The 19,772-nt window shown below is 36.2% G+C and overlaps 2 protein-coding genes and 1 long non-coding RNA gene across 3 annotated transcripts in view; 1 reads left to right on the top strand and 2 right to left on the bottom strand.

Annotated features, from left to right (window-relative positions):
• Window positions 1–19,772, bottom strand: part of LOC309501231 — a 139,893-nt gene that overhangs the window by 53,304 nt on the left and 66,817 nt on the right. The window lies entirely within an intron of this gene.
• On the top strand, window positions 1,979–6,370 carry LOC309500501 (uncharacterized protein). The gene is made up of 11 exons (XM_082172109.1): window positions 1,979–2,154; window positions 2,248–2,426; window positions 2,526–2,616; window positions 3,116–3,463; window positions 3,569–3,686; window positions 3,964–4,055; window positions 4,151–4,268; window positions 4,506–4,610; window positions 4,880–5,065; window positions 5,327–5,503; window positions 5,708–6,370. Exons 1-11 carry the CDS (start codon window positions 1,987–1,989, stop codon window positions 5,923–5,925), a joined length of 1,800 nt encoding a protein of 599 aa, XP_082028235.1. The 5' UTR covers window positions 1,979–1,986; the 3' UTR covers window positions 5,926–6,370.
• Window positions 10,941–13,963, bottom strand: LOC309500502 (uncharacterized protein; the record flags this gene model as incomplete). Its single annotated transcript, XM_082172110.1, has 5 exons — window positions 13,729–13,963; window positions 12,372–12,431; window positions 11,862–11,921; window positions 11,407–11,466; window positions 10,941–11,029 (listed from the first exon to the last, which is right to left on the bottom strand). The coding sequence occupies exons 1-5, from the start codon at window positions 13,949–13,951 to the stop codon at window positions 10,941–10,943; spliced, it is 492 nt and encodes a 163-aa protein (XP_082028236.1). The 5' UTR covers window positions 13,952–13,963.

Here is a 19,772-nt window from a genome sequence, read left to right on the forward strand (position 1 = left end):
CAAAGTGAGTATTTTTTTTGAGATAGTGATCTTCCAGTATTAATGTAATTAATACTAAATAGTGGGAATTAGAGTGCGAAATTTGAATGAACTGCTCAAGAGTTGGCTGTATTTCAGTGTTATCATACAATGTTCACTTTCTGTCATGCAAGGAAAAGGAAGCGAAGGGCAAAGCAACATCTGCTAAAGGCAGTAAATTTAATGTCCGATGGGTGGAGAGAGATGCTGAAGGACGTCCACTGCTAAAAAGAAGCAGAAGTGGAGAGACACGAAAACGTGCTTCAGCTACAGGTTGTCCATGTCTTCCAGGATTATTTGTGATTACCCACCCAGTCTTTCTTAACTAAGTATAACTGTGCCCATTGTATACAGAATTCAGCTTGCTATTTGTTAGGTAACATAAATATGGTTTTGTGTCACTTTTGAAACATAGATCACTAAACTGCGGGGCTTCCAGTGCACAGCTTTTTCCTTTATTTTTTTCCATGGTAAAACTTTCTGGATTTCTGTTTCCGGTTTTTAATAATTTTCCTTTGAATACTGTATGTTAAACTGTAAAGTAGGAGAGAGGCCGCACTGAAGAAGGCACGCTCCGAAACGCGTCTGTGCAAATAAAAGTATATATGCATAATGCGGCCTCTCTCCTGCTTTGCGTATTCTAATTATCCAGGCCAGCACTCTTAAAGTTTATAAGTATATGCATTGAGTGAAGCCTGCTCCTATCCTCACTTACTTGTTAAACTGTGCCATCAGAAACACAACGTGGTGGTGGATGTGTTACATATGTTATTGACTTCACTGTAATGTTAAGTAATTCCAAAGAAATTAAGTGGAAGTGAAGCAATCGGTGTCAGGTTCATGCTGCTAACAGTTCAATATTATGTCCAGATAATGAGGAAAAAAAACATATGGAGATTAATGGAATTGTCAGACATGTCAATTAGCCTATTATAGCCTTAAGTCACTAATATTGTACTGAACACTGTATTATATGCTTGTAAGACATAAAAAAATTGTTATCTCGTTCCTTTCTATCTATCTTTTCAGTTGTTTCCGTTGTTGGCAGTGAGGGAACTACTCCTTTTGAGTCATCTGAGGAGGTTCCCACAGTTACCCAATCAAACTGCTCTCAACACTCATTTGGTATGACAGATGACACCTGACCTTACTGTAAGCAAGTTAGCAATAAGCGTGAAAGGAATGATTATTTCTTATTTCTGTCTTTTAGACAGTGAGATGCAGAAACTGCAGGACATTCTGACCTCAGGAGATGTTCAAGGCACCAGCAAGTATCCTTCGACATCCACATCATGGTGCTTGCGCCAATCTGTAGCCCAAGATGAGTGGCGGAAAGCAAGGGCCTATCACATCAACTGCTTGCTGTCCTGTAATGTGGCTCCAGAAAATAACTGCAGCCACTGCACATCTCCTGCCGTCATTCGCTGCAGAGACTGCATGCCCCAAGAGTGGCTGTGAATGGATTGTGACATACACATACACAAAAAACTCACCCTCCATAACAGGGAGTCCTGCATTGAGGGAATTTACAAGCCCATTGAGCCAACAGTGTGCTGTGTACAAAAAGAGGGCAAATATACACTGGTCAATCAAGGTAGTGTTCTGAACCTTTTCGGCAAAGTGATTAAAAAGTGATTTTATTAAAAAAAAAAATTTTTTTTACTTTTATTGTCTTAATTGGACATATTTTAATGCTTTCTCACTAATTATTTAACTTCTCTTTTCAGTATGTTTATTGCCTACAGTGAGACCTGTCCAGTTATGTACTTGCGACCCTTCAAACGTCACAGAATCAGCTGGCAGAGCAATCATTTTGGTTTGCATAAATGTTATGAATTATGGTTTATATTTTTATTTATTCTTGTCCCCTTGTGTGTTACAAGGTTCTACTTTTTGATTTTAGGTCGGTATGATTTGCACTTGCCAAACTTGCTGTGCAGATTATGTCTGGCACATTGGACACCTGACATGAGCGACCTAATAAGCAGTGGGTATTGGCCGGCATCTGTGAATGCTGACACGCTGTTTTCCATAGATGTCTTCAGCTCATTTGAAGAAATGAAAACTGTTGCACCAGGTTTATCGAGACAAGGTTTTTTGCGGATGTTGGAGAGGAGGACCTGTCTCTTTGGAAGGGTGAGATCAGTGTAGATCAAAGTTGCCTCAAGTAGAGATGAGAGAATATTAGTGTAGCTATTTCATTTTACTCTTTACTAATCGAATGTGCAGGGTGGGAAAATACATGGAGACGTATTCCAAAGAAGCTTCATGGAATACACATTCTGCCAGTACCAGTGTGAGAAAATGGCCAGTGTAGAGCACTTCACCTGCCCGGCATGTACACCCAACATGCTTGCTCTTTGTGCAGATGGCAACAGAAAAGTGTACCGGTTTCGGCAGTCAAAAGGGTTAGTTGTTTTACACTTGTAGTTGTTTTACTTAATGTAAAATTAACAGAACATATAATGTCTGACACTGAACATATATTTTTTTCTTATTCTATCTAGGTCAGAGGAACCCTATTTTGATGGCACCTTCATTGCCAAGGACACTGATGTACACCATTTTGTTGATGAGATCAGGAGTAAAATGAAAAGTGTTAGTAAAATATGTCGTTTTTTGCACCTTTGATTTATATCCAAAATTTGCAATGTGTAATTGTTGTTTTATTAAATAGATGTGTATCCCTAGTTGGTGTAAGCTTATATGATACACTTAGTTTGTTACTAGCACTTTTAGCATGGTGCACTCTTTCAAGCAATCTTGTGTTGAGGTATAAATTAGATATGGTATGTGTGGTGGCATCCAAAGTGGCTAGTTTAGTCATGTAATAGCAGATCTCTGCAAGAGATAGTGACTATGCATGCAGTTTGTCACCCTGCCTTTCAACTAGTTTGTGTAGCTAGATTAGAGAAAGTAGAAGATGCATTTTCTGAAGCTCCTCTTTAGTAGTAGTTTGAAAGTAAACCTTTATTGTCACCGATCATTACAAAGATGCCAGTTGGTGTGATGTAACCTGACTCATCTTGGTGGATGAAGTAACTAGTTAGAAAAAATAGCAACTTTCAGTTTTAACCAGAATTATTGTGTCATGCAGACTGCCGGCAAAGGGATCTGTGGAGCCAGTCAGTGGTCTGCTGCACGTGAAACGGCCAGAAGAGCAAGCAAACTGGATGAAGAGGGCCTTGAGGTGGTTGTTTGCAGACATGGAGTGCTACTCAAGGCTCTTAACATGTACAGGGGGGAAATATTTGCTTATCCGCTGTACCTGCAGAAGGAGCTCCAAGCAGCCACAAACGGACAGTTCTATTGCACAGATATTGCTTGCAAGTATTGGCCTTACCTTGAGAAGTTGGCAGTCTCCATGTTGGAACTCAGACCTTTACTGCAGATGAGACCATTCCTTTCTGTCATGCATGCCAAGGCTCATTCAACCAAGTGTGAAGTACTGCATATTCTTTATCATACCATTTAAAAATTGTATGTTTTTTTATTACTTATATAATACACTGTATATGACTATAATTTATGTGCCATGCTGATTTGTAAGATAATCTGGAGTGGAAAAAATCAGGAAGGTGCTGGCACAACTGCAGGGGAGGAGGTCGAAATGGTCAACAGCTACCTGTCTCGTTGTGCCCTCACAACCAAGTACATGACAAAATCTGGTAATTATTGCTCATTTATATTATCTTAGGAAACCTGTCTTTTATTCTTTTTTTATTTTTATTCTTTTTATTCTAACTGTCTAATACTTTGTACTGAGATTACAAATATTATATAATATAGCAAATATACAGTTGTAAATATTCTAACATACAGCACATTAATAAAACTGCATTACATCTCTCTTAAATTAAAAATCAATTGTCAATGCGTGGATGAACTGCAATACCATGAGCATTAATGGTACTTTCCTCCATCACATCATTTTGTTGTTTAAAGCCAGGAATGATATGCTAAGTGTCCATGCTATTGGGTGGAACCGACGGAAGTGGGAAGGCCTTCATCTTGCCCTATCCAGCAGATACATCAAGGTATTATGTTATGTCTGAGTTATGTATACTAAGCTTTTCATGATTTTCCTCACTTTTTAAGATTGCAAAGTCAAAAATCTTTTTTTTTACACCAGACTTTGAAAAAGGCTGAGGCTGAATCTCAGAAACTGGAGGATTTGAGCAGTGAACTGGGGTGTCCTGAGAACATCGTGCATCAGTGGGTACATGATGTCAGACAATGGGCTACTGACGGTACAGTATTTTATGGACATTCTTCAACAACATGTAGTTTACTAATACTGCAATTTTATAAGTGAGAATCTTTGCCATGTATAAGGATTAAGTAAGGGGGCGCTGTCCTGTTTTTGTTTGATATAAACTTGTGGGCTTGTAAACTCCTTTGACACTGTTAACAGTGATTTTGGGCTCTAAATGAACTTGAACTTGCAAGACATAATAGTTTACTTGTATTATTGTTGTTGCTTTAAGATTCTGTAGGTACCAGATGTGATGACCAACATAACCTTCAGAAATCAATTGAACAAATGTTTCTTGGTGTTCATCAAAAAAAAGCCAGCCTTTATAATCACACTGGTATGTTGAAAACTCATCTAATATTTGTGTCTTTTTTAATACTTGCAGATGACTTATGTGGATTGTTTTGGTATTATAGTGTTTTTAGGTCCTTCATTTTAAAATGTCTTCCTTTTAATGTTAGGCCTATTATGCCTTTTAAGTCATTTGATTTTATTACATTTTGATGTATTAATTCTTAAGTCAGTTATAAGTATTTCATGTAACTTTCTTATATCTGTATACACATGCTTGTGCATCATGTTTTCTGTGTTTTAAAAATTTTATAGACAGCAACAAAATTCGACACTTGCGTCGAAGAAAATTGTGGGAAGAGAAGAGAAAACTCCTGCAAACAATCAAGCTCTACAATGAGCAGGTGCCAGATGAGGAGCGCATCGTTGAGGAGAAGGTGGAGAGCGGTTTCTCCGTGGGAGGAGACAGTCTAATATGGCCGTGGGAAGTGCACAGCAGTGGTAAGTAGCAATTTCTTCTACATACGTGTGTGTGTGTGTGTGTGTGTGTGTGTGTGTGTGTGTGTGTGTGTGTGTGTGTGTGTGTGATATGTTGTATATGCTACTGTAAACATATGCCACATTTTATCTGATTACATTTATATTACATTTTTGCACTCTGTACCAGTATATGGGATGTTCATACACTACTTGGGTTTTGCCTGCTGTTTAGACTGTACAGGTCAAATTTTAATCGAAGGGATGTTATTTGTGTGACTTCAGAATCCAGCAACATCCTCACCAAGAAGAAGATTTTTGATGTGTACATGTCAAAAGTGCGGCTTCAAGAGGAAAAGATCATTGTGATGAGGGAGATGAGACAGCACTGCACCTATCTCAGAGAGCTGTCTGGAAACATAAGGACAGTGATATCAGAAATGTCTTCTGGCAGAAACAGTGGTAAGATGCTAACTTTTATTACATTCTTGCTGTAATGCTTTTGGGGATCCTATAAAACCCCACTCAATTTGAGATCAAGTGTTACATTATGGATTCCTTGTGGCTGGATCTAAATGGTCTGTAGTTCTTTAGTAAAGTCAGTTAAAGAATAGCTCAACAACAATGGAAGTATTGTCATGCCTCGCTTTTCATTTTTCATTCTAGGCAGTTTAAGTGAAGAGGGTCATCGCGGGCTCCTGTGTCTCCTTCAGAAAAGGCTTGCAGATGTAGAGGAGAAGTTCCAAGTCGTTTGCTCAAGTTACAGCCTGGCTTTAGGACCAAATGCTGCTTCTCTGCTGGAGGATGGGCCCGAGGAGATACCAGAGGACCATGAAGAAGTTGATTTTGAGAGTTCAGATGACAGTGATTTTGAGGCAGTGTAAATGAGTGCTTCTTAACTGGTCGGATGCGTTTAGACTGCGTGCGTGTCAATTATGACTGGACTGCAGGTGTGTTTCAAGGAAAACAAAAAACTTTTTTAAGTGTAATGGATGTCTTATGCAGTGCTTTTATTGTGGACTATTGTTACCTCAGTTCACAAAGAGCAGGTCGATTTTTAAGTTTCACCTCTGATGTTTCATGGACTATTTCTACAGTCAACTGTGGTGCTAGAGCTTGCGAATGACAACAGCCTCTTGCAGTGGTGACTTTCCCAAGCTTTGCCCATCTCATCTTGTCAACATAATGACCTTTACTGTACAAAAATGTTACACTTACATTAATGTAATAGTTTGTTTGTTTTATTCACAGTGATTGTGGATACTTTTAGAATGAACCATTTACTGTACATGTCACTACATTAAATACTTTCCAGAAATTACTGATCAATACCCATAGTTGAGTCTTTCCTGTTGTTATTACTGCTGTTATCTTGCCAACAAAAGGAACTCATTTACCATGGCATTACTTAAGGTAACTATAAAACTGTGTTGTACATGCATGCAAACTAGTTCATGCTGAGCTGTTGTTTTGATTTTCTCTGTCTTCTTGAAAATAAGATATTCAATTACTGATTTTTTCATTTGTATCTTAACATTGTATGCCAGTTGTACACGGTATATTACACAGGGTGTGTAATCGCACAAAATACAATTTTCACATGCTAATAGTCAAGTAGGTATACAGTTATGTGTTGTATAAATTAATTAGTAAATTATAGCCATAAATAAGATAAGTTCTTCATTATCTTGCTGCATAACTTCGCTCTGGATAAAATAATTAACACTAGACAACTGGTGTTGTAAATATCAGCTTACAATTATAGGGTATTTGCTTTAATTCATGTCTACCATTTTATACATGCATATATTTATGTATGAATGTCCTTGTGGTCTTTGTATCACATATAACTTTGTTCTTTACATAAATAAATAAAAAGTGCTATGTAAATAATGTTATTTTTATCATTATTGTCTGTGTAAAAACATAAGTTGAAAATATTTAACCTAAAGAAAACGAATAGAATAGGTTCATTGGAGACTCTAAAATTGCCCTAGGTGTGAATGGGAGTGTGAGTGGTTGTGTGATGGATTGGCGACAAGTCCAGTCAGAGTGTACCCTGCCTCTCCAAAATGGCGGCGAAAAGTGCCTGCATTTCAACATGAAAACACAAATTTTAATAAAGGATGACATATTTTTTTATTATTTGTTGGCAATATCAGTTATTCATATTTCTTTACCTAACAAGGTTTTTTTTTTTAGTTTTTTTTTTTTTTTTTACTTCTTCCATTTCTGTGGTCAGGTTACGCGCCTGCGTCATAACGGTTACCTTAGCAACTAATATGAATCTCCCGAAACAAGCAGTTTTAGCTAATAATAATAACCATAAGACGATGTTTTTGGTCTGAATTAATACAACACGTATTATGCTTTTGCAGTAGCATGTCTGTTAGGAAGTTACTTTATACTATAGTTCTTTTTGAAACCCTACTTACTTACAACCCCAGTTTGCCAACCAGAAGAACTACATATTTAACGGGCTGTCTATCACGTTGTAATCTGCTGCAACAGGGAATTGTAGTTTTATTTTTGTAAATTACTAAAACATGTAAATGGATGTCTGGACTATTAAACTGAGAGTGCACTCATGGGTATGGGTGGATGTAAAACACAGTAGTTTGGTCAACATTTTTAATTATAAATAATAACTAGGTGAGATTCAGTTTTTACAATTTTTGGTGATGTCCCCTATTGGTGATTGCACCAAACGGTAGCCCTCATGATGGAAGAGTTCAAGAGCTTTATATAACAGTTGGTGTCATCATTGTAGCCCATTCAGTTGCTGAATTATAAGACTCACAAAATGCATCAATGTCAAAGTTCAGAGGTCAATATTTCAAAGCAGGAGCCAGGTACAGCCTTCAGATTGCAATGCTGTTACTCGGCTGATCAAGACCTTTCCGGTGATGTGTTTGGTTTAATCATATGACAAAATAAAAAAAATCACTCTGCCCACTCAGCCCTTGTGTCATGCATGCATTTCAAAGACACATGAAGTGGTCTAATGTATAAATGTTAATTAAAATGTATTTGTTGGACACAGTTGCCAAATTCATTAATGAAATGTTTATTTTGACTTATTTGAATCACAGATGTCACTGTGGGCCTCTTGGAACTTTTCTTTTTCACAAACCCTAACCTAATAAAAAAGTGTTTCAGAGTGATCTGATTTAATATGAATTAAAATACAGAGGTGAGTTACATTAAAAATCATTATAGTCCATCCTCCCATCCCATACTTTTATAGTTCATAATTAAGTGTTTTTATGCTGTGGTCATATGGCTAAGTGACTTCAACCGTCATCCAATTTACCTTACATATGTAATTATATTACACTTCCCATTGCAAGAGCAATACAGTAATTAGATTTACTAATTACTTTTGTGTTACTTTGAAATCTCACACCAGCCTATACCACAAGCAGAGCAAGATACCAAATCATGAGGTCTGATTCAGGGTCAGTTTCACACACAAAAAAAACACATATTAAAACCTGGTCCTTGACCAAAAGACACCTCAGCTCTCATGATATTTTTCAAAAGTCCAGAGCTCAAGTAATTGAAGTAAAGATAATTTGATTACAATAGTAACTGTAATGTGATTTCTAAGATTATACATGTAATCCTGTACATTACCTTGTTAATGAAAGACATCTGTTTGCAGTAATCTTAGTAAAAGTAATCTATACACTGTTGTAATAACAGTGCCATCTGAAGAGGAAGGGGAATCCAGGGACAGCTCCATCCAGGACAAAAGTAAAGTCACAAAATGTATGTCATAATGACACAACACATATGTACAATGCTTTATGAGGTCACTGACACACTTTTAAAACTATTTTTATTGAACAAAACTTCACAATGTGATTGGTAGGACTTGCAACAGTTCACATTATTTTTAATTATGGTACAATTACTCAACACATTATGTAATGTAGTTTTACATATATTTAAAACATGTATTTGTTATTTCCCAAATTTGTCAATCTTTATGTAAAAAAGCTTTGTATAGTTGTATAACAGGTTGCCATTTAGAATCATGGTGCTGTATGCAAAGGCATTTCCATTGTTTGACAGATGAAATGTGTAGGCAAAATATGTGATCAATTAATTAGTGTGGATGATTGATATGTTTCAATAGCCCAACACTGACAGGACATCATGTATTATTCATAGGAGAGACAGTATGGTTTCTATATAGAGAAAAGTTAAGGACCAAAAGCTACGAATGTTTATTTTTTTATAAAACTATTCTCTGAATAAATTCCCATATATATTTTATGTTGTCTTGGATGCTCATATAATGAAGTGTACAATTCAATAAATAGTGTATCTGAAAATAAAGAACAAATTCATTCCTCAATGTTTTATTGATGAAAGCACAGTAAAACAGAGTGCAAAACATGAAAGTATTAATACCCAATACAAAGTGCAAAATGAAATACACCTGAAAGAGGCAATGAAAGGGTCCAGTCGCAAGAAGCGTTTATTCACAACAGTAAGAAAGAAAGAAAGAAAGAAAGAAAGAAAGAAAGAAAGAAAGAAAGAAAGAAAGAAAGAAAGAAAGAAAGAAAGAAAGAAAGAAAGAAAGAAAGAAAGAAAGAAAGAAAGAAAGAAAGAAAGAAAGAAAGAAAGGCAAACTATTACAAAAAAAACATAACAGTGCTCCAGCACCTTCTTGGGCACCTGATGGGAGCACTAACAAGTGTCCATATCCGCTACCCACTCCAATGGCCACTTCTTTCCACTATAACACAATAAGGAAATATGCAATTAGATGTTTTGGTTCTGCAGATGAACTGTAGACACAAAGACACACATTAAGACCCCTGTAGCCTTTTTTCAATAGCTGTTTTAGTGGGGTTTCATTACATCACAGTAGGCTAATGCTAGTCAACTACAATGCAATGAAAGCCATAATTGTTATTTTAAGACAAGAAAATCCTATAATCTGTTATGTTTCTGACATGAATCACTGTTTGGTGTGCACAATACTCACAATAATACGTGTTTTACATTTTTGGTAGGTTTATCTATACTTAGGCCAACTGCTCAGTTTTAGAGACAATTCTATTTAAACAAATCAATTTTTTTTTTTTGTAACTCATAAATGAGGAATGTGAAGTCCACATTTTACTGTAAGACAACATATGTGACAAATGAAGATCACAAGCTGACACTAAATATATTGATCCAGTTATTAAAGGGATAGTTCACCCAAAAATCGGTCCCCATTGACTACAATAGTATATTTTTTTCCTACTATGGAAGTCAATGGGGACCGAGATCTGTTTGATTAAAACATTCTTCCAAATATCTTCCTTTGTGTTCAGCAAAACAAAGAAACTCATACAGGTTTGGAACAACTTGAGGGTGAGTAAATGATGACAGAATTTTCATTTTTCAGAGCCACCATAACAACTTTTTGGACTGAAGTTGTTATGGTTTTGGACACCACCGTCACCAAAACACCAAATGAAAGCATATACTGTATTTTGGACGAATGGAGCTCCCCAGATTTCAGAGACTTAGAGAATCTATGCCAAAGAACATGAAACTCTTCTGGTGGCACGTAGTAGCCCAACACCTTATTAAGACACTTTGTGTTGGTTATAATAATATATTTATGAACTATATAGACACATCTTACTTTAATCTTACCTAACATATGTCAATAGTTTGTGCATGTTAAAATTAATTGACTATGTGTTACCCATGAGAAGTCGTACATACCAGAGTTTGCATGGCTCCCACTCCACTTGCTTCCATTTCTGGCCCTAAAAATAGTGAGACTTTTTTAGTTTCAAATATTTGCCATGTTTAGCAGTTATACCAATCACCAATACTTTTTCAAGACCATTACACCAATAAAAGAACATTATGTAACCTGTATAGTGTTTTAGTGGTATTTAACCTTGATAACTCTGTATTTGGCAACCCTCTTCACAGGGTAATAATCCTGGCTCCCTGTCACTGTATGTGGGCATTCTGAAAGAAAAAAAAAAAAATTACATTCACAAAGCTTAACACTACAGAAAGCCATTATATAATGATAAGTGGTTATTAAGCTATCATGGGTTGTACTTAGTTACAGTTTTCATATTGTAGTTATTATGGAACAGAAGTTGTATTGAACACTGGTAATTTACTGTAATCAACACAAAGTTTAGGGTTGGGCAGTTGTGATAAATATATAGGCAAACAAATACAAGTTAAATCCATGAATTCAAATTAATCTCTATTGTGCTGCCTGGGAATTGTTAATCACTTTCTCATAGCAGACTAACATGCTTTTGACTGTGAAAACCAAAACCAAAAAATGTTTTACTTTCTGACTATGTACAGTATACTGTACATCAACACACCTTTCCTTTTATTTGGCCGCACAGTAGTGGGAGCAGGGCAGCCTCCTTCCACAACTTCCACTGTCAAACAAGGTAATAACAACAAATTTAAATGATTATGGTGTAATATTTGCAAGGGTTTGAATCTAACAAAGAGCTGTAGAATATGATGTGTAGGACAGGACATCTCTGCAGCAGCGCAATATTTAATTTAAAATGGTATTTTAACACAAATTTTGCCTTTAACAAATATTGCACCTCCTGTGATTTGAAAATTGCAGTAGGCCATATTGCGATTTCGATAAGATTTTGATTAGTTGTTCAGCCCTACTGTTAAATAAACAAATGAACATATGCATTTGGACATCGACCAAACCTAATAGGCCACAGCCAAATGCAAATACAGCCTTCATGAAGACTCACAACCATTAATATCAATCCCAATGTATGGATTTACACACAGTACATCAACACACCTTTCCTTTTATTTGGCCGCACAGTAGTGGGAGCAGGACAGCCTCCTTCCACACCTTCATCTGTTAAATACAGAGAACATTTAAAATATGTTAAAAAAAAAATGTTGCATCCATGTCAACCAGTTTATAATAAAGACTGGACTTTATTTGTCAAAATATTTTTCTAAGGTGAGAGAGAGACCTTTAAAAAGTGCTCTTTAGACAGACCAATTTCGAATAATATAACCAGGTTTCCTACACATTTCAAAATTCCAGACTTTTATGTAGGTTTTTCAGAACATCTGAAGATACATCAGAGATCTGAGTACAAATATCTAGATGTTTATGTACATGAATGGTTTTAAAATCCAACTATTAACATGTAAGTTACTTTCTGACTATGTATGCTATTATGTTGCCAGATAATTGCAATAAGACTGTAGCTAGATACTGCAGCTCATACTCATCAATTTTGTGGCATTCAGTCCACACTCCTATACAGAAAGCTGGACAAACAGTACATCAACACACCTTTCCTTTTATTTGGCCGCACAGTAGTGGGAGCAGGGCAGCCTCCTTCCACAACTTCATCTGTTAAACACAGGGAAACATTTAAAATATGTAAAAAAAAATATTTAAGCACAGTTTATAATGAAGACTGGGCTTTATGTCTTTCCATGAACAACTAAAACTTTGATTCAGGAATTGAAGGGAGCATACAGTGAGCACTTGATACATAAATTATGCATTATGGGTGAATTATTCCTTTAAGGATAACCAGGTTCTGCCATTAGCAGGCTAAAGTCGCTGAATGACTTTACCAGGCTAAAGAGGCTGAAAATAGCCTATCATTCAACAACTTTATAACCTTGAATAGACAGTTGATGTTGCAAATCAATTTCCACCAAAGTGTCTATGGGAATTAGGGTTGCACGAAATTGACAAAATGTTATATTGGAATATTGATCATGAATATTGTTATAACGATATTAATTTAGATATTCTTCAACATATGTAAAAACACAAAAGTTCATTGGCCCCATTTCTGATATTTTTCGCCTCCGATCGCCTCTCTCCACAAAATAAACAAAATATTGCATACTTTCTGCAACATTTTCATATGATGTTGCACAACGTGATATTGCAATAACAATAGTGAGTCAATATATTGTGGACCATGAATAGGAAGACACCAAAACACCCAAACAATGTCCTAAATATGGGCAAACACAGGCATTACTGAAGTAATGAAGTAATGACAACAGCAGCAGTTCATGGAATTTGATGAGAGGTTCTAATCATATAATCGTTTTAAAATGTATATACAGTGGTGGCCAAAATCATTAGAACGGTTCGATTTTTTTATGTTTTAAAAGAAGACTTCCGATCTCCAAGGATTTATTTGATCCAAAATACAGCAAATACAGTAATATTGTGAAATATTTTTACAATTTAAAAAAACTGTTCTCTATTTGATTACATTTTTAAACGTAATTTATTCCTGTGATCAAAGCAGGATTTTCAGCATCATTTCTCCAGTCTTCAGTGTCACATGATCCTTCAGAAATCATTCTAATATGATGATTTGATGCTCAAGAAACATTCATATATTTTTTTTTTTCCGCATTTATCCGAAGCAACTTACAGTGCACTTACAGGGACAATCCCTCTGGAGCCCCTGGACTTCACTGCCTTGCTAACGGACACACTATGTAATTTATTATTATTATCAATGTTGAAAACAGTTGTTTAATCTTTTTTTTAGGATTATAATAATAATACATGTTTCTGGACTCTGAATTTGTTTACAGTTTCACATTACACAAAGTAAGAGAATGGTTTTGTGGGGCTTACAACTTATTTTCAATACAATTTCAATTTTGCTTACCTTTTTCAAGAGAAACTGGGGAGGCTGCTGAAGGTTCTTCTGGGGAGTGGGGTCTTTTCCCCAGGTTCTGGGATAGCTGCGGTGGTTGTACTGAGGGTGCTAAAAGGGACACTGACTGTCCAATTGGGGACTTCGGTGGTTCAATAAGTGCTGCTGGGGGTCCCGTTGGAGCTGTTGGGGGATTAAGCAGGGCCACTGTTTCCTGTTGATCTGGTGTGACCATTGGTGGTCCTGTTGGGGGTTCAACTGGGGCTGCTGATGAAGGCTCATTAAGTTGTTCTGCAGCAACTTGTGGGGTCCAGCCTACATTGTAGAAGTACAGAATTATTAAACATTGATCAACCTTTTTCACAAATTTACGTCATTTTATAGAACAAACATCTAATCGATTAATTTAAGGGGAAAAAAACAACAGTAGAAATAATCGTTGGTTGCAGCCGTAGTAGCAAAAAGAGATGTATTGTGTATAGACCTAACAAGTGCTGTTCTACCAAACTACTTCTACCAAGCAGTATTGATTTAATAGGTGAATGTTCTTAAGACATGTGATGGATGTTTGAGTTAGTCTGGTGGTTGACCAATTGTGCCATTTTTTTCTACTGGAATTTTGTATTTAAAATTATAGCATGGCTAATTACCTTGTGTTCCAATTCAATGTCATAGTTCGTTATAAACAAACAAATAATAAAATATAGGCTATCGTGAAGTTACTCTGCTAGGACCAGTTTAAATTGTAAGCGAAAACAATCAATGATAATCTGAATGATCTATTAGTCAAGAGAAGGCAACCACAGTCTTACCTGTGACAGCATCAAATACAGGACATTTAAAAAAATCAAATAACAGAATATTCTTACCTTGAATAACAATATCATACAGGCCCTTAATTCTTTCGAGGCATGTATGTGATGTCACATTCAGCTGACAGCGGGGTGCCAAAACCTCAGACACCCAAGCATTCGGCTGTTTTCCAGGCTTGGACAAAAGTAAAACCCCCCTTAAACCCAGTGCCTGCAATTTTTCAAGCTAGAAATACAAGGACACACACATACAAAGTAACATGTATCATTTTAAAATATATATAGCAACATTTGGAAAATAACCTGCGTAACCTGCATAAAAACAATGAAAGCAATCTCATACCAACAACACAGCTTCATCCTGGATATGAGAGGTGGTCCGATTTTTTTTCTGCATATACACCCAGCTCTCCCTCTTCTGATCAAATTTTTTTAGTTTTTTTTTTAGCCTCAGCTTATGTGGCTGTTCTTCCTTACATGTGTTGCAAGTTTTGCAGGCCACATTCATTTCTGCATGGCAAACCATACAATTTCGCCTTGTTGACCCTTGACCTGGCATTTCTATCATAGATAGAGTAAGCGGGAGAGAGTGACAAAGACACAAAAAGATTTTGAGAAGTACTTCACACAAAGTATTTCACACAAACAAAACAGGACGAGATTTAAATTTAAAAAAGCAATACTTACTTGAAGACACCAGGCTTCTGGAAGAGAGGAAGACAATGTGACAATGTTATTAACGACAGCTTGTTGTACGACTGCATAAAATAAGAGAAAGAGATAGTGAGATTGCACACCACAGAACAGAAAGTACACTGGATACTGCAAAATTTGGTATTGATCCGATACCAAGTAAATAAAGGGTTCAATAACGCTGATACCGATACTTTTTACTTTTAAAAGCATGCACTTTGGGTTGATATATGAGGTGAATACATTTTCATGACCTCTAAAATAATTTGTGATTTGTGCTCTCGATGCGCCTGTAATTAGTCATGTGTATGGTTACCGTAATAAAACCATTGTTAATTTTTTTAAAGGGCTGCCAGTGTTGTTGTACCCCAATCAAAGAGTATAGAAGCCAAAGAGGCGAAACTCTGTTGTGTTATGGGTAACAGTCTGTAGATGGCGCTGCGGAGGCGCGTCCGCCATTATGGACTGAAAGCTGCTGAAATCGTTAGCGCCAGTCAATGGCAAAATCAATGCCTCTTCTCTCACAAAAAGAAAAAAATAAAAAAAAACGTCTCATACACAAATGCACACACAATAGATGGTGGTGTCTGATTAATTACTGAGATCTTGCCACCACTTCCATTTTAGTACTGTTTATAGTTCATGTGTGCACTTGCTAGATTGCACATCTTTTTTGTAGCCTACCTTTCCGCCTGTAATAGGACATTCACAGATTGTTTTTATTCTTGCCATTGAAACGTTCACTGTGTGCACTTTCACTGAAGATGTTGAAAAAACAAGTTGTTAATATTTTTGTGATATTCTATGTAAAAGATTAACTGTCTTTAGAAATGTTCATTTATAATTGTATTTATTTATTTATTTTTCCAAATCATATGGTGATGTTCACTAATTTCAAAATCAACATTTGAATACATTTCTTATTACTGTGTGTCTGCATATATATTATTTCATGAATTTCTGTTATTCATATAACAAGGAAAATGCATAATAGAACATAAATATTGATAGATTAAAGGTTTGCAGTAATTTTATAATTGTATCTTTGCAAACCGTAAGTGGTAGGCTAATGAAGCCGATTCGGTGGGGGACATACCCTTACGAAAAAGTACTATAGGAATCTTATAGTATTTTGGGACAAAATATTATAGTAATCTTATAGGAATACGAGCCGCTATAGTATTTCTATAGTAGTCTTATAGTCCTTCTATAGTAATATTTTGTCCCAAAATACTATTTTCCTAAGGGTAATTAGGCCATGCATAACCAACACATAAACGTAACATTTTCTGTCATTTAACGTCGGTCATCCTCATTAATGTATTTTAAATTGTTTTCATATTTAGATATGACGGCCAGAAAAAATTAAGTTATGTTAAGTTTTTGTTATGTTAAGTTGGTTCAGTGCCATTGACTCCCATTATTTTTCGGCGTTTTCCTTCAGTTTTCAGTCCATAATGGCGGCCGCGCCGTCACGTCATGGGGGCAACTGTTGCTATGGAGCGTTCTATTGAGTTTCGCCTCTTGGGCTTCTATACTCTTTGCCCCAATAGGTAAACCTTTTGCAAATTAAAAACTACATTTAAAAAAATGTTTTGGACAGTGAGAGATAGAGTAAGGTGAAAGAAAAATAAAGAATAGAGTAACAATACTTACTTGAAGACAGTGAAGCTTTACAAGAAAGAAATTGAGATAGAGATAGAGAGAGAGCGAGAGAGAGAGAGAGAGAAATAAAAATAGAGAGAGTGTGTGAGGAGAGAGGCAGTAAGAGGAGTATAGGAGTGGCTCTTAAAAGAGCCGTTGGTTTTTTTATGACGAGATACAGGTAGCGGTAACAGGGAAGGATGGTAGGTAAAAACAGGAGCTGTTGGACAAAGGAAAACAAAAACATAGTTAATTCTCTTGCAGAAAGGCTTCCTGGATTTGTATGGTTACCGTAGTAAAACCATTGTTAATTTTTTTAAAGACTGCCACTGTTGTACCCCAATAGGTAAAACTTTTGCACGTTTCATTCTGACAGATTTATTAACAACAATTACAGAACATAACACAATCCATTTGAACTTTAACGATCAATCAAAATAAATTTAATTGCACAAACTAGCAAAATTATAGTAAATGTTACATGTTACATGCTAGTTTTCATGTTTTCAAGTTTGGGGTTGGTAAGATGTTTAATGTTGGAAGAAGTCTAATCTGCTTACCAAAGCTGCATTTATTTGATAAAAAATACAGTAAATCTCTGTAAAAACAAATATTGTGAAATATTATTGCAATTTAAAACAATATGTTAAAATGTAATTTGTTCCTGTGATCAAAGCTGAGTTTTCAGCATCATAATTAGGACAGCATTTACATGAAATATACATATTTGTGTAACAATGTAAAAGCCTTTACTGTCACGTTTAATCAATTTAATGCATACTTTCTGAATAAAATAAATTCGTGCTAAATAAATAAAATTACTGGTTTAAAAAAAACACCCTAGGATCGACATTTTTTATGTGTGGATAGATCCTTTAGAATAGATAGGCCTACAACATCAGTATCGATATTTCAGGATCGAAATCCGCGCATATAAGTTATCATCATCATCATCAACATCATCAACAAGCAGCGGGGTTTATCTAAAGTTACTTCCCATCGCCCATAACAACTTTTCATAAACGTAATATAACCTAATATGCAGTCACTGCAGCTTTCTGTGATTAATTAATTAGCCAATTAATATCAATTTCTATTAACGTTATTGACGTTTATTAACGTTATTCTATTACCATAGATTAAAAAGCTCCACAGTCCACACACACACAAATATAACGTTAGGCTACAGCAACGTTCGATTTTCTTAAATTACAGAACCATAATAAAAAATATGGCTTTGACCTACCTGAACGACGCGGGAATTTTGGAGAATGCAATATATCGCTTCTCTATTTGGTCCGTGGGGAGTTGTTGGCATTGAGGAAATGATCGCCCCCTACTGATACTCAACCTTCATTCATGCGTGTCATTTTCACGCCTTGAGGAGGCAAAGCGTGACATTGACACGCATCCGCTAGTGGACCAGCGTGTGTATTACACGCTTCAGCGTGATACCGGGTTGGTGTGACAGAGGGGGGAGTACTTTTTATCCATTTAATAAGGATGCATTTCCTTGCCACAAGTAGCAGTTTATCTAGCAATCTATAACCTTTTGCATTAAGTGACAACGACATTGCCTGCCTTTTAGAAGGGAGCCCCAAAAGAAAGAGACCAGGATCCAGTTTCAATTTTATCTTAAGAATAGTGCTAATTTCGTATGCAATAAAGTTCCAGAATCTTGAAATGAACTTGCACCTCCAAAAACAATGAAAGTATGTTCCTAGTTCTGTATGGCACTTAATACAAAGAGATGGCATAGAGGGATCAATTTTATTCATTAAAACTGGCGTTATATGCAACCTATGCAAGATCTTATACTGAGTCTCTCTAAGCCGGTTACAAGTAAAAGTGGATCTAACACTTTTCAGAGCCTCCTGCCAGTCATCGTCTATATAAACATTACATAGATCTTCCTCCCACTTTCGAGCCACAGTGTTTAAAAGTCCAGAGACATTAGAATATAAAAAAGAATAAAATCTAGAAATAAAATGAGCAGCATTAGTTGTGTTGATAAGGAAACTCTCCAAACTGCTAGGTGCTAATGGATCTGGCACCTGTTTTTGCTTTGAAATAGCATAGTGCCGAATTTGCAGATATCCAAAGTGATGTTGATTTGGGAGATCAAACTTTTGTTGTACTTGTTGATAAGACATTAGCGAGCCATCCTGAAACAGGTCTCCTAGCACACGAATCCCCTTCATGTGCCATGTTTTAAAGAGAGGTGAACCTATTCCGGGAGCAAAATCCTGATTCGAATATATTGGATTCAGCATGAATATAGTTCTGCCTCTCCCAAAGAACCTAGAGATCTGTCGCCAAACTTTAATAGAACTATAGAGTATTGGATTCTTTCTCACAGTCTCATCATACTTATGGGGACAGGCAAACAGGCTCCAGACAGAGAGCGGAGTGCAGGCCCAGGAATCCACAGTAGGACACAGATCATAGTAAGACCTAAACCACTCCCAAATAAGTCTAGCATGGCAAGCCCAATTATAATATAGAATGTTTGGCATAGCTAATCCACCCAACTCCACTGGCATCTGCAGAGATTTAAACTTTTGTCTAGGCTTTTTACCATTCCATATAAATCTAGAAAAAGCACTTTCCAGCTGAGCAGAGACTTTCCTGCTTAACCATAAGGGTAACATCTGAAGAGGGTACAATAGTCGAGGGAGGATATTCATCTTGATTAAACTTATCCTACCAAGCAGTGAAAGAGGGAGAGCTTGCCAACGGTTTAAGTCTCTTTTTACAGTATGAATAATTGGAGCATAATTAAGTTTCCATAATTTATTTAAATCAGTTGACACATTAATCCCAAGATAAACAAATCCAGATGTTGACCATTTAAAGGGGAAATTAATTAATGATTTAGTATCAAAATTACCTAGCGGTAATGCTTCC

This window comes from Leuciscus leuciscus (assembly GCF_965113295.1).
Source record: "Leuciscus leuciscus genome assembly, chromosome: 6".
Lineage (NCBI taxonomy): Eukaryota > Metazoa > Chordata > Actinopteri > Cypriniformes > Leuciscidae > Leuciscus > Leuciscus leuciscus.